This window comes from Octopus sinensis, linkage group LG1 (assembly GCF_006345805.1).
Source record: "Octopus sinensis linkage group LG1, ASM634580v1, whole genome shotgun sequence".
Lineage (NCBI taxonomy): Eukaryota > Metazoa > Mollusca > Cephalopoda > Octopoda > Octopodidae > Octopus > Octopus sinensis.
This window is the reverse complement of record NC_042997.1, coordinates 142,633,186-142,650,134: the sequence shown is the minus strand read 5'-3', so window position 1 is coordinate 142,650,134 and position 16,949 is coordinate 142,633,186. Positions and strand designations below refer to the sequence as shown.

Sequence of the window (16,949 nt, the reverse complement as noted above, 5' to 3'; positions counted from 1 at the left end):
ATTCTACATTAATCAATCTAAGCAGTTGGTTGATTTACTGGAAACAGCAGTTAAATCTCCCTTAAACCATATGCAGTCATCTCAAGAAAGGAAAAGACACTTTGGATAATGTAATTCTTGGACACTCCTAAAAGACAGCATAGTCACAGTAGGAATGCTATAGGCTGTAGGTCTGCTCAATCAGAGCTGACTGGGAGTTGAACAATGACAAAAATAGTACAAATGCAAACTCTTACCCAATGTACAAATACTAACAAAGTCTAATATACAAACACAGTTTAATGTTCATATTGTAGACGTTCTTCCATTGCCTTTAGTTTCGAAGACCAGGAATTAAAACTGCAACTTTTATTGAACTACTTGGTCTGCTGTTCTAATCACAAGCATTTTTGTAAGGGGCCAATAGTTTTTGCAGTTTAAGGTTCTTAAGCATTAGTTTTTGTCTCCTTATCCTTTTGCTATATTAAATATATACTGATCAATATATATTGTCTGTACATATTTTTCCAGATGAATTTAGGTAGCATGTAAAAACATGTCCAGGACACACTGTAAAGTGGTTGACGTTAGGAAGGGTATCCAGCTGTAGAAACCATGCCAAAGCAGACACCGGAGCATGAAGCAATTCTTGGACCTACTGGATCCTATTAAACCATCCAACCCATGCCAACACGGAATATGGAGGTTAAATGATAATGAAGAAAAAGAGTGATAAATTGTTGGTGATCAGCTCTTACTGAGTAGAAGAACTATGATGGAAAGCATTCTTTCTAGAACTTGTCTGTCTTTTTTTAGGGTTATCTAGGATTATATTATTTAGTGCCCTGATTTCAAAATGGAGGTGTAGTGTTAACAAGATATAGCTGTTATTTCTAGCACAGTGAATAACCACATGACATTATTAAAATGAGTTGTTTATGCTAATGTTTGTCTTTGGATGGTTTTCCTCGTCATAAAGGTTGACATGCAAGTACAGGCAATTACCATTTAGTTTAAATCTGATAAAACAGGGCTAATGCTTAAGTATCTCAAATAACAATACTGCATCCTAGGACAGGACAGCAGATCAGTAGAAACAACATATTCAGTAGGCAAATAAAGGTTTCAGGCTCAATTCCATGACCAGTTCAGAGTCACTCTCTGAAGGCAGCTGCAGAGAATAGTAACTGAAACATTGTCATGCCCTATATTAAAGAGCATCATTATAAGGACTGATGTCATTGTAATTAGTCACTCCATCATACTTTGTAGCTTAGTGTGTTTAATATTATGTTTTCACCAGGATAAAAAATTATCTAAGATTAGGTCAAGAAGGAAACTAAAATTTCTAAAATATTTTAAAGATAAATTTTTGTGCTATTTTCCACTACCCTAAATAATATCATACACAGTACAATTTCTAAGCAATTATGAGAGAAAAAAATGTTTCTATGTCTGTAGAGTAAATAGAATATAAAAATAAAACCTCTCACTGCCATGGTCCTGCACTAAATTTGTTTCATGATAAAATTAAAATTGCTAATGAATTTTTAGCAATTTTTATAAAGAGCTGCATATAGAAAAATGGAATGCGGTCCTTTCAAAAGACACAAGGACAAATCTCTTTATCTAAATCTCCCCATACTATTTGGGTAAAGAGTATGGGAATTGTACAGATGAATAATATTTCTTTAACATCAACCAGTTGACTCCTATTGAAATAGTTCTACACACGAATAAAGTACTAAATGAAATTTAAGGCCTGACAAAAGAAGCAGGAATGATTAGAGAATTAGGTTGGTGATAGGGGAAGTTATCTATTCAAAGCATATTCTTAATTAATCAGGTATTTCTACCAAATGCTATTTTGAGTCTCCAGTTGAAAAGATCAATGCTTTCAATAACACTGATACATCTTGTGGTGAAAGTAAGGTAATGAAAATTATTTCGTTCTTTCTTTTCTTATGGGAATTGGACAAGTTCCAACTACAAATACAATGAAGGTGATCTTTCTAAAAATAAATGATCAGCAAAAAAAAAAAAAAAAGAGGAATATTAATTTTAGCTATAACAATATATGATATACAAGATAAAATGTCCACACTATAAATATGTGCCTGTGTACATTAACATTTCTCTCTGAAAAGAAATAAATTCTGGTTTATAATCTAAGAGCAAGTAAACAAAAAAATACAATACAAAGACTAAGACTGGAAACATCTGAACATAAACTGAAATCAAATCAAATACTACGAAGCTTGTTAGTAATGTGAATGAGATTTCGCTATGAAGTCTCTTGCTATTATTTTTGTTTATCAATCATTAAACCAGGGAAGTCCCTAGACACTTTCACTTCTTTAACATCAGCTATCAGTCAAACAATGACTGATTTAACCAAATAGACTTTATACACACATCATCTAATATTAATGTTTTTAACAAAGTGATATCTCTCTCTCTCTCACACACAAGCTCACAGACATACAGCATTGGAACACATTAAGCTAGCATTCATCTATCTTGAAAGACAATAAGTAGGTAATTTCTGTTACATTCTTTTCTTTTTTTTTCAATTTTCAGTGAAACTAGAGAGATGTCTCTAGGGCAGATTGATTTCAAACAAAAGCAAACACAGGAGACCTTTGTTGGCCTAGCTAGCCAGGCGGCCATGTTTGATAGTTTGATAGTTTAACATTTGGATGTAGTTTGTTTGCAGATGCTGGAGAAAAGATAACAATGTTTTACATCACACCACCCTTTGGGCTTTATCTTGATTTTATGTTAGAACATATTTTGTTAGACTCTCTTTATCCCAGGACACTCATTATCTACTATGATGGAAAAACAGTCCATATAGATTGTCATAGAGAAACTATACACTGATATGATAGACTTACCATATTTGACTATATTTCTGCAGTGTTGCAAAGACATATTTAAAATATGGTTGCTCTTTTAAATTTTTATTTCCACATAAACAAGGAAACACGTGTAATGCTGAAACCTAGATATATATGTACATGTCCTCTGATGAAGGTATATTTCCTGATGTATAGAGAGATAGGTTTTATACAACAATGTATTGCCAGTTATTGTTATTCTGTTACTGTCTGAGTTCTAAAAAGCTGGATTTAACTACAGGGTACCCACCCCATAAAAACATCCACAGACATTTCTCAGGATTATCAGCTAAGTCAAATTAACCTGTAACTGATGGCACTCACAATCCCATTAAAACCTAAACAAAGAAAACAGAATTTCGTTCGTATACTGAGTGTCAGGAAGCATTCAAGAAAATCAAATCAAACTAATCATTGCAACAATTCTATGTCTGTAATATAAAACGTATAATACAGCTAGATACTTCCTTTCATAGCACTGATGATATCTTTATTGAAGACAAAGTACTAGTAGATTTTTCAAGTTCTGGCTGATATTGAGACCAGATATTCAAACATTGGGCATAAAATACTCTACAACTTATTTATTTGCTTCTTATATCCACATAGATTACATAGGAATTGAAATGGACCAAAACGTACTGAAATACAAAGCCAAGAAAAATTCTAATGTATCATCATGGTTAAGGCAAATGTTTCTTCAGATATAGGATTATGATTGGGATATAATCTAGACACCAGAGAGGTAAATACCTTGCAGGCACAATATGATGATGAGTTCATGCAGAAATAATACTGAAAAGGGATTGGATACATTAAATACTTCAGCTGCCTGAATATAAATCATACAAATATAAACTTACTGCTTCTAGAAAGATGATTGTGAGAGGGTTCCATATACTTAGAATGTCCCAGTTCTCCACTATGGGAATTACTGTTATGAAATTGGAACAACAAATGGGACCATTGTACAAAGAACTAGGATAGTACACTTATGTACTCTAGACACACTGAAGAAAATACAATATCTCCATCTACATGGAAAGAAGTTCAAGCTACTTGACAGAATAACTAAGGTTTTAACAGAATAGGTGGAGATATAGACCACTAAACTGCTGAAAGTAAAGACCTATTTATGTTGTCAGAAATTTCACCCACTTGTGACATACAATTTTCATAGTTTTTAATGGTAGCAACACATTATCTGTAGCAGAGGATAGCCAAAACAAGTTCTGCCTTGTGAGAAAACTCACACATTCTATTTTCAGGTGCGTTATTACACACTTGAAGAAGACAATCTCAGAGCATTTTGTGTTATTGCACACCTGAAGAAGACAGTCTCAGAACATTTCATACCAAACTAATAAACAATAATAATGACTCCTAGTATGCATTACAATATTTTCAATTATTTTTCAACCAGCTGAAAATTCACCTTGAATCCTCAGGAATGAAGGATCTATATGGTCCAACAAAATTTTCATAGGAGCTGAAGAGATATGTCAGATTATCAATTTGCCCTGCACTGCTTCAATGCTACACCTTATCAGCCATGAAACACAAGTTATCAACATGATGCCTAAGAATGTTACAGATCTAACATGATGTTTCTTACAAGACTGGCCCTTACAATGCCAACAAAATATGATCAGAACTTGCTGTAGCAGAAATATAAAAGTACTACCTTTATTACCAATGTACCCAAATCTGGAGCCCAAGCAACATAACATCTACATGCCCCTAGTCGTAAATACTATAGACAACAAAAGGTTCCTAATGGTGTAATTACCATCACATTAAACAAACCCAATACACATTTAACAATCAGAGTACCTTATTTGACATACTGACTGTGGAGACTCTTGAAGGACAACTCCTTTTCCTCTAAAAGGAAAACAAACATTTCTACCATCTTACAAATATGTATATGATAGTCTGTAAGCACCCTGCCCCATCACACTTACTTGTCCTGGTCACATCATTAAACTCCTAACAACTTTAAATTATAGAAACTACATTTTATGAAGATATATGTTATATAAGGAGTACTTGACAAGAGAGAATTCTCACAACTCTCTTATTTGGCTTTTAACTCCCTTGCAAAATCACACAATAGGGATCAGATCAAGACTTGCCTATGAGGCATTTACACATCAAATTTCAATTGCTGTAAATCACTAAAATAAAAGAAATTAATTCTTAGACCTTGATGCCAACACTTGTTCTTTATCTTTTATAATGGAATGTACAGCAGAGCCAGTAAACTCTGTGACTTGAATAAGATGCTATACAATTCTTTTCAAGTGTTTTTCTAACATTTTAGAACAATTTCACAGAAATCTAATTAAACATAAATTCTTTACTTTTAAAAATCAGAATGTGAGAAAGTTAAAAATGGCTAAAAGCAACATTTGAATATAAATTGGAGGTTCATAAATAAAATTGTCATATATTTATTTGATGGACAGATATAAGTTTGGCAGGCAAATGAAGTTCTTAAATTTGCTGTACAATATATACATCCGTATACATGCACACATGTATAAAGACCCAGATATACACACATTCTTGTGCAATTAAAAATATTATATATATATACATATACACATGCATACATAGTAATATTAAAATCCTTTCATAACAACTTTATAAAAAGAAAAAAAATTATCAAATTGTAATGAAGCAGCAGTTGAAAATATTAATTTCTTACAATACAACAATCTATTTCCATTTAACATGAAACTAGAACAACAAAAATGAAAATAAAAAGCACAGTTTAGAACACTTACAGCTTCCTTGTTTGTTACCTTGCCTTGGCGTTTCTTTGGCATAGTGGTAAAATTTCTTTACGTTACCTGCAGATAGTAAAACAAAAATAACATAAGGAATATATAGAATTTTTGAAATTTTATGATTTATAAAATGAAAGTGATAATTAAATATCATATGTTTTACTAATGAAATATATAAAAGAGAAAGTGTTATTTTATAATAATTTTTCATGCCTATAGAAAGAGGAAGAGTGTGACCCAGCTGAAAAAAACCCTTAGTTTTATGAAACAAAACCATTTTAATGCGTTTTTATTTAAATTTAAATATTCTATTATAATTATTCTTTTTTTTATTCTTATTCTTTTACTTGTTTCAGTCACCACCTTTAGTCAACCAAATCGACCCGAGGACTTATTCTTTGTAAGCCTAGTATTTATTCTATCGGTCTCTCTTGCTGAACCGCTAAGTGATGGGGACGTAAACACACCAGCATCGGAGACAAACACACTCACACACAAACATATACATACATATATATATATATATATATATATATATACGACGAACTTCTTTCAGTTTCCGTCTACCAAATCCATTCACAAGGCTTTGGTCGGCCCGAGGCTATAGTATAAGACACTTGCCCAAGGTGCCATGCAGTGGGACTGAAACTGGAACCATGTGGTTGGTAAGCAAGCTACTTACCACACAGCCACACCTGCACCTATTATGTGTAAGAATATTTTGTTAAGTTATGCTCCAAGCACCAACTTAATTTTTAACATTCTGCTGAAAATTTTCAAAATCAAAAGCTCAATCTAGTAAAGAGTGGACAGAAAATACCTAAAAATGGACATTTTTGGTTAAATGTCACAATGTCATAACCCTACTAAGGTTATTGGGAAAATTGGCCGTTTTGCACAAAAGACTAATGTCTTTCTTTGTGTTAAAAATAATGTTTTGCATGTATGTTTGTGAATTAAATAATAATAATTAATAATAGATGTACTATAAAAAGAGAAAAGAAACAAGTTACTAATGAATTAAATGCAATTAATAACAGTCTTGAATACACAAACATCACAGGCTTAAAAAAAAATTCCCATGTCCTTTTTGCACCTTTTTCATTATTCATCATCATTGTTCGACTGTGGTCGAGACAATGGAATTTACCATGCTATGCCAGACTTCATGGTCCATCATGGCATTACGGAGGTCCTGTTGCTGGATGCCTGTATCCCTAGAGATTACATCAGGGTAGGAGAGTGTGCGCCCTCTGGTATTGCGAGTAGATGGCTTCCAGAGGAGAAGAGTAGAAATTACCTATTTTTCAGCTCTACAACAATGTCCAGCAAACTGGACTCTCCTACCTTTCACAAGAGATGACACAGGTGATAGTTTCCCATTATTACCCCCTTTAAACATAGCATAACCAGGTTTGCACAAAATAAACACAGAAAAATAAACTGCAAAAATTAAGCATTATGTGCCTTGATTTTAATAGAAAACATTACAGAATGTAAATAAATAAGAGCGGAAGAGATTAAAGTTTTCACACTTAAATTAGAGAGTTCATAACATATTTTAAAATGAATATAAACATGAGTCTAGTTTCAGATGGTACAAAACTGAAAGACACATATGCTGTCAGGAAGATTCATGTCATACAGGAAATTAAGGAGTTAATAATGGAGAAGTTATTTTATTAAACCTTTAGTATTCAGATTACTCTGTCTAATTTAAGGCTCATTTATTCACATTGTTTTGAATCAATCATTCATTATCTCTAAGCTTTGAGATTTTGATGATGTGCTTGTTTATTTTAAGGTTAGATGGCAAAGGTCAGATCTGGTCAGTTTGAACATAAAACAGGTAGAATATTTTGGCCGGATATGGCCAGTCGGAATGCTAAAAGGTGAAATTCTCTCAAAACTTTTGATTATTTCAAAAATTAACATTAATGGTGTATTCTGTTAGAAATACAAACATAAAAAAGATTTGTTTAAAAAGACAAAAAAAAAAAATGGAATTTTGCAAAACAAACTACTATTTTCACTAAGTTGCTTTCAGCAGCATTCAAACAAGGAAGTTTTAATATCTTTAAAAAAATCACAACTATGTCACCTGATACCATCTTGCAGTATTCTTATGTTGTTAACAACTTTTCCATCACTAAACAGATGTTAGGAATTGAAAAGTGAGTTTAGCAATAAATAATTCACCAGTGAAAGTGAAACCAAGATGATTCTGATCTAATAATGCATTCCTGAAACATATCATGATACAGGTATTTTGATGTCTTATAAATACTCACTGATATATATCTAGTTAATAATTCCTAAATGACTAGAACCTTTGAAAGGAGACAAGAGATTTTGAAAAGAGACAAACTGATAGAGAAGGTAAAAAGATGGAATTGATAAACAGTTTTAACATGGATAACTTTAACCCAGTTATCTTAGCAGGTACAGGAGAAATTGAATTAACAATAACAGGTTTCAAACTCAGAGCTATCAACTACTGAGCTTGATTTATTTTAAATGATTTGTTAATTAATTAATTAATTCTTCATTATCACCAGTCCAATACTGATGAAGCAACTATTTGGTATAGAAATTGCTAGTTAAATGCATATATATAATGTATAAAAGATGGTGGGTAAGGCCAAAACAATGCAAAAAGGTAAATCACAAGAAAACAAATATGTTAATTAATGTAGACTTACCTTGAATTCAATATTTCGGGGTTATGACCCCATTTTCAAGAACTTGATGAATTTCTTGAAAATGGGGTCATAACCCCGAAATATTGATTACAAGGTAAGTCTACATTAATTCACATATTTGTTTTCTTGTGATTTACCTTGCATTTACTTTGCATTGTTTTGGCCTTACCCACGATCTTTTATATAATATATTCTACACAATGCTTCACAGTAATTATTCCATTACACACACACACACACTCATATAAGAGGGTGCACTCGCGATTTCAAGATTGTGATTTCATTTCCTAGACTGGGTGGTGAATTATGTTCTTGAGCAAAACATTTCATCTCATGTTGCTCTGTGATCTACACATTGCACCTATTCAGATGACGTTGATTTGATGGAGAGAGTGAGCAAAATGTACAGCATGAACATTTGATCACTATAAACCGATCACTTGTGTGGGTCGTTCAGTAAAATGTTGAATGCTCATACATTGCCTTTGTCAAGAGAGTTCACCATGCATGTATGTATGTATTGGGTCATCCCATAAATGATACAGGTTTTTTCAACTGTGTGAACTAAAAGTCAGAGGGGTATGGGATAAACTACCTGCATCAACTTACTATAGAAGCAGGTAGTAATTTTACCTTGTGCTTATTCTTAGTGCAAGTTTTGAAGAATGCCGTTCAATTTTAGCAGTTATTTTTTCAAAGCTGTAATGGAAGTGACAAAGGAGCATTTTCGGCATATTTTGCTTTATAAGCTCAATAGAGGCAACAATGCAACAGAAAGTGTGAGCAATATTAATGCAGTATATGGGGATCGAACAATAAGTGTAAGCCAGTGTCGATGGTTGTTCCAAAAATTCTGAGCTGGAAATTACAGCCTAGAAAACGAACTTCATCCTAGAAGATCTATAGAGCTCAATGAGGATGTCTGCAAATTCTGGTGGCACAAAATCCTATTGTAACTGTTGAGGAACTAGCAGAGAAGCTTGGATTTGGTCATCCAGTCATTCATTGACATCTGCGTGTCAGCAGAAAAGTCAGCAAATTGGGTCAATGGGTTTCTCACAAATTTTCTGAGTCTAATTGTGCACAGAGAGTGAATGTGTGCTCTTCTTTGCTGTCACATCTCACGAATGAACCTTTTTTTGGACTGAATAATGACTGGTGACAAGAAATGGGTTCTCTATAGAAATGTCAAGTGCTAGAGACAGTTGGTAGGAAAAGGAGAAACACTAGCACCATAGGCTAAAGAAGGTCTTCACCCATGTAAGGTGCTGTTATCTGTTTGGTGGGATGTGAAAGGTTTAGTCCATTTTGAACTTTTAAACCCAAACCAAACAATAAAAAAGGATATCTACTGTGGGCAGCTTGAGTGGTTTAAGTCAGTGCTAGAAGAAAAACGACCATCTTTGGTTTCAAGACGAAAGGTGTTCTTCCATCAGGATAATGCTTGGCCACATACAGCAAGGATGACGTTCCAAAGGCTGGAGCAGTTTGAATGGGAAATGATGTCCCACCCACCATATTCGCTGGACATTGCCCCATCTGATTATCATTTATTACACAGTCTTCAAAATCAAATGAATTCTGTAGATGAGGTCAGAACAATACTGGAGGAGTATTTTTCATCATGGACAAGTGAATTTTGGGAGAGAGGCCTTGCAAGTCTACCAGATAGATGGTAGAGCATAGTAGAAAATGAAGGAGAGTATATTTTAGAGTAAAAAAGAACTGTATCTTAATTTTGAAAGATAAAAGAAGTAAAAAAAAAAACGCATTATTTATGGATTGACCCAATATATACTAGTAAGTAAACTAAATGATGTAGACTGGTATGCTTAAATGAGTTTTGTGAGAAAATTGACAAAGTGTAAAAAAAAAAATCTTTAAAAATTTTATTGGAATAATGGAAAAAGAAATACAAATTTGATTTACATTTGCATAATTTCTCAACACAAGTAAACAAAAGTTACTACAGTAAAAAAGATTTATTCATTCTGATGATTTAAAATTGAAGAAAAATTCCTTCAGTCCTTTTACAATCCTTAATACCTGTTAAGAAAACCTCAAGCTACCATTGCTAATGTAGAAAACAACAATGACACTCATATATGTAATTAAAAAAACGGTGACACAAAGATGTGGGCATGGCTATTATCATCATCATCATTATTTCAACAACCACTTTTCCATGCAAACATGGGCTGGATGGAATTCACTGAGGTAGATTTTCTACAGTTTGATGCCCTTTCTGTTGGCTGTGTGCTTAAGAAGTTTACTTGTCAGTCACATAGCTTTGAGTTTTAACCCACTGCATGACACCTTGGGCAAGTGTCTTCTATTATAACCCTAGGCCTACTAATGCCTTGTGAGGGAATTTGATAAATGGAAGCTGAAAGAATCCCCTCACATGTGTGTGTGTGTGTGCATGTCTGTGTGAACATTTAGAAAACTTGGGCTGCAGTTGGTGAAGTTTGTGAACATATCTTGCAAACAAATTGTCCACTAACACTGCACTTGCAGATTTATCTATGATATATCAATAAATGTGTGTGTCTGCATGCCTTCTTGGCTTGTAGAATCAGCTCCCACTGGAATCAACACTCACAAATAGCGCATATTTGGAATCAGGGTAGGTTCAATGTGATCTCTGTTACTTTAGCTTGTTAGCCGGTGACCCAAACTGGGACCATCTTATGACACCTTTAGTTCTTACAACCAGCAAAAATATGAACCAAAAAGTATAACAATAAGAGCAGAAGTATAGAGAACAAACACGTAATTGGTTGGAAAATTATATTTAACCTATTCAAGAACTGATTGGTCTGGAATGAAAATCTATAACTTGAAAAACAGATAAAGTTGATGGCAGGATGTGCATCCAGCTGCAAAAATTCTACCTCAAATTAAAAATTTTCTCTGAATTTTACTTGATGCAAAATTGTTGCACCAGCTGTTGTCCTTACATAAAATGTACTTATAGTACAAAGTTTGAACTGATGAGGAAGCCTCGACAAGATAGTCATGGTTGGAATCACATTGATCCTACAGTTACTCAATCAAAGCTGGCCTTGGACTGAAGAATGACACCAGCACTAAGTTTAAATTGTAAAAGTAGTTAGCCTTTGTTGTCTTTATCAGTGGTTACCAACGACGGAAGTGCAACAAAGACCGATGTAGCCATGAAGTTCAACAAGAATAAATCAATCACTGTCAAGAACCATAATCATACGATTACTATTTCTCACTACACACCTCACATTATAAGATATTATGACAGATCACATCTGATATTAGTAATAACAAACAACACACATTACTTATTTTGCTTCTGCAGCATTCCTGACAGGAATGTTGATATTTCTATATCCTTTATCACACACACACACGGCGCCACTGCCAACACTACCACAACCACCACTGCCACTTTTCCCCCAGTCACTGAAGTTGACATATAAAGGACAATCAATTGCATGAGCTGCTTTAGCTGTTCATAATCCCATGAGGAAGCTATAATAAAACATATTTGTGCATCTAGCCCTGCTAAGAGATGCAATCATGTTGAGGTTAATGTAAACTAAATCAACTTGGGGGAAAAGCAAATGGTAAAAGAGATCATGTGCTTATCTCTTTAATTGTTTCAGTCAACGAACTGTGGCCATGCTGGGGCACTGTCTCTGAAGGGTTTAGTTGAAAAAAAATTGAACCCCAGTATTTATTTTTCTGAGTCTAGTACTCAGTCTGTAGGTTCCTTTTGTCAAACCACTAAGTTACAGGAACATAAACAAACCAACACTGGTTGTCATGTGGAGAGGACACACACATACACATGCGTGTGTGTATATATATATATGTATGAGGTCTGATCAATAAGTATCCAGACTGTTGCCATAGAAATAAAGCTAAGACACATAGAATTAAGCTGCTTGGCAAAGATTGACTTTGACATCTGCTGTGCATACACACTCAGTTTTAACATTCTAGCTCACTTCTGCTGTTTACAGAAGTGCTTGGAAGGAAGGTGTGTAGTGTGTGATATTTGCATTGACCATGACAGAGAAATTTGTCATGGCAATACCTGCTCAAAGGCCGGCACAATGTTGCAGAATGTGTATGGAGAGGAGTGTATGAGCTGCACACAAGTGTATGAGTGGTTCAGACCTTTCCAAAAAAAATGTTCATATCGACGAATGTTCTAGGAGACCTGTAACCAGCAGAACTGAGAAAAGCATCACAGGTGTGCATGCAGCTGTGAGGGGAAATTATCAAATCACTATCTGTAAGTTATCAGAGGATGTGCAGATTAGTTACATTTCAGTTCAGTCCATTATCACTGAAGATTTGGGTATGAGATGCGTGTCTGCCAAGTTTGTGTCAAAACTGCTTTCAGCTAATCAAAAGGACACTCGGGTTTCAATTGCACAAAATCTCTTTGATTGTGTCAAGAATAATGAAAACTTTTGAAAACTTTACATAGGCTTCTGAGCAGGTATTGCCAAACTTTTGGCAAAATTGGATGCAGATTCTCTGTTCAGTTTTCTCTGTCATGGTTAATGCAATGAACACAAGCTACACATGTTACTTCCAAGCACTGCTGTAGACAGCAGAAGTGAGCTAGAACATTAAAACTTAGTGTGCATGAACAGCAGAGTTCAAGGTCAATCTGTGCCAAGTGGCTTTACTCTGTTTGCTTTAACTTTGTTACTATGGCAACAGTCTGGATACTTATTGATCAGACTACGTATATATATATATATATACCGGAGTAAACACATAAATGTGAAACAAGGTGGAAAAAAGAGTACTCAAATACCAGTGGTAGAGTAATATGCTTTATTTAAAGCAGCAGAAAATTCAACAAAACCTGTTATTCTGAGTTTCCTGTTGCTGTTCATCGGACAGTTTGCAAAAACTGTCCGATGAATGGCAACGGGAAACTCAGAGTAACAGGTTTTGTTGAATTTTCTGCTGCTTTAAATAAAGTATATATATATATATATATATAAAATACATACACACATATGACAGAGTTCCACACAATTTCTGTCCATCAAATCCATTCATAAGGCATTGATTGACTTGGGGCTATAAAATACAATTGCCCAAGGTGTCACATGGTGGGATTGAACCTGAAACTATGTGACAGCAAAGTGAACTTTTAAACCACATAGCCATACTTGCACCTATGTATTATGTATTAACTAAATTTATATTTCATGTAAATTTCTTAATTAAATGAGTATTTTCTGTCTGTTATCATATAGAATAATATTGGATTGGTATGACCCATAATATTACAATATTGACACTGGTTTATTTAAAAAAAAAAAAGGCCATGTGGTTAAGAAGCATGCTTACAACTATATGGTCTTGAGATCTGTCCCACTGCACAGTGTCTTCGGCAAGTACCCTCCACTATAACCTCAGGCCAACCAAAGCCTTGCAAGTGAATTTGGTAGACAGAGACTGTGTGGAAGCCTGTCATACATGTGTGTATGTATAATATGTAGGTGTGTTTCTGCTACCATCACTTGCCCCCTGGTGTTGGTTTGTTTACATCCCTCTAACCTAGCAGTTGAGCAAAAGAGACTAATAGAAGATAAAGCCTCCAGGATAATGCCCCAGCATGGCCTGCAATCCAGTGACTGAAACAAGTAAAAGACAAAAAAGATTAAGATGGCTTGAAAATATAGACCAATTAAATTGTAATTTCATACTGTCCCGTGGGAGTGGATTAAGGGTGAGGTTATACTTGCATAATTATTTAAATGCACCAGTAATACACATAATTGTTTCAAATCTTTTCTGCAAGCTTATTAACAGCAATGTTAATGTGTGTGCGCATGCGTGCGTGTGTGTGTATGTATGTGTGTGTGAGAGAGAGAGGGAGAGAGAGAGAGAGAGAGAGAGGTAACACAACAAGCAATATCTATTACCAAATCAGAGTTGTTGCTTCCCTCTCAACACCCCTTAAAAAAATGTCAGCTTGGAACATGAATAATATTTCAATAGTTGGAAAATTCTCTGTTTTACCACGAAAAAGAAAAAAAAAATGAAAATATGTCAAGTTTAAGTGAGGGTTGACATTATTCAGTGAATAAATAAATGGAACAGCTGAGAAAAAGTAATAGCAAAATAGTAATAAATCTGTCAATTCTACTTCAAATATATAGTTAGCTTATTTAACAAAGCTATAATCATATCAGTTTTTTTATATATCTTCTTTCCACACCAGACCCTTTATTCATATCTGGATTTACAAACATACAGGAAACAGCTCTGCTCTGATCATCATTCTTTATTTTCATCATCTGCACACCCCCATCCATGGCTAGCAGTTAAATCTATAGACAACATTGGGAATAATAACAGTGATATTTGCACAGATATTAAACAAATGGAATATTTCAGTGAGAATCGAAATATTAGTTGAAAAGAACAGAGAAGGACAGGTAACAGAAATCATCATCATCATCATCGTTTAACGGCTGTTTTCCATGCTGGAATGCGTTGGATGGTTCGACTGGGGTCTGGGAAGCCAGGAGGCTGAACCAGGCCCCAGTCTGATCTGGCAGTGTTTCTACAGCTAGATGCCCTTCCTAACGTCAACCACTCTGTGAGTGTAGTGGGTGCTTTTTACGTAACACTGGCACAGGTGCCAGGGGAGGCTGGCAATGGCCATGATCGGCTAGTGCTTTTTACGTGCCGCCGAGGCGGCACTGGCATCGGCCATGTTCGGATGGTGCTTTATACGTGCCACCGGCACAGGTATCACAACTACAATTTCCATTTGATTTTTATTTTAATGTTGATGAAAAAAAAAAATCAAATGGAAATTGTAGTGAGAAAATGAGAAAAATAATTAAAAACCATGAATTATGAATCTTTAACACTGATATCATAATATTTTAATAATACATGTATCCTTGTTTATCAATGATTCATTCATCACTGATCAGGGATAACAAGGTATGCTCAATTGTGAACCATGATAGCTTTATCATGGATTGATCTGTGATAACATGGGTTGGCGATTAGTTGAAAATTCAGCCTGTATCACAAAAACACACTCCAGCAACCATACACAATACTCAGCAACCCAGGATACACTGATTAGCACTTGTGTTTACATGATTGTACTGTGAGGCTGCATATTTTTGATATGGATTTATGTACAAGTACTCAACAACATGCCACCAGTGAACAGAAAAAATATAAAGGTGCCTGATCCTAACAAATAATGCAGACAATGGTTTTCTCTACAGGATAAGGTAGAAAATACATGACAGTGTGGTTGGCCACAAGTTTCAATGAATTTACCATATGTTCCATTTACAAAGTATGCAGAAATGATTCATTTAGCACTCATTCATTTATTACAATTTTTTTTTTCTGGGAACTCCCCCCCTCATTATGGTGTGAGGATAGATGTAATGAAAAAAAAAAAACTTAGAAAATTCAGTTTTTCTTTATTTTGTTTTTGTAATATTCATTGTATTAAAACCAATCTTCTGCACTAGATATTAAGGAAACCTTAAGGAAATGGGTGGTATTTAAATCTCCTGAGCAAATATTATTCACTGGAATAATATTTGTTCAGGAGATTAATCACCTGAATCTTAAATTTCTTCCTTGGTTTCATCACATTGTCTAATGAAAGCATGTTCTCAAGCTTTCACCAAATCAACTTCAGTTCCTACAAAAGATTTTCTTTATTTTCTTTCTCTGCTACACTGCTATTACTTCAAACCTTGAAGTAGATTCTACATTTCTCCACATCCTTGAAAATTAACCATTGTACTCACCCCAGCTTTTACTGATTCCCTAAACTTCACACTGAACATTAACCTTTTTCATACCAAGGCACCTGAAATTGCCACTTGTTCTATGGCATAAACTTCTTATTCCAAAGTGGTCTAAAGTAAAATTTCTCTTACAATTTTAGGTCATGTTCCAAACAGTAGGTTAATAATAGCAAATTTATTTTACTATAGTCTTCATTGTTTTCCATAATATATTGAAATTAATGTGGCTGTATTTCAACAGAAATATAGTAATAAAAGGGTTAATGTGGTTTTACATTCTGAAGACCATGAAAATTTCTCCCCTTTAAGCATTCTCTACAACAAACTAACCCTCAAATTTTTAAAATTCATACAATGCATACACTTTTTATTCTTCTGTTTCTTTGACACCAGAATACCTTAACAGACAGATCCAGTCACTAGCACAGCATTGTCAGTAGTTAAAATACTCAATTTTTAAACAGCTCACTCCTTATATTAGTGTAGGAGAAACTCAACATAAGATATAGCTGTACTATAAAAATGAAGAGTGATTCACTCACTTGAAGGTAGTGCTGAATTCAACTTCTTTTGTGGATATTTCCATGAAAAAAATTGGACCACAAAAAACTGCTTGTTTTAAGTTTATTGTATGAAGAGAAACCCTCCAGAAGTTGCCTCATGATAAAATTGGCCTACAAGACATTTAACAATTACTAAATACAGAAGTCAATAATTTGTATTCTCTAAACAGTTGTTATAAACAACCATTTTATATTTGCTAGCACATATGTGATT

The 16,949-nt window shown here is 34.2% G+C and overlaps 1 protein-coding gene across 8 annotated transcripts in view; it reads right to left on the bottom strand.

Annotated features, from left to right (window-relative positions):
• The window catches only part of LOC115209821 (anion exchange protein 2-like), a 721,610-nt gene that overhangs the window by 208,224 nt on the left and 496,437 nt on the right, over positions 1 to 16,949 (bottom strand). For all 8 annotated transcript variants that reach the window (XM_036505450.1, XM_029778381.2, XM_036505461.1 and 5 more), the window contains exon 4: positions 5,669 to 5,734. In XM_036505450.1, the coding sequence (XP_036361343.1) occupies positions 5,669 to 5,710 (42 nt within the window). In that variant the 5' untranslated portion in view covers positions 5,711 to 5,734. The remainder of the gene's footprint in view (positions 1 to 5,668; positions 5,735 to 16,949) is intronic.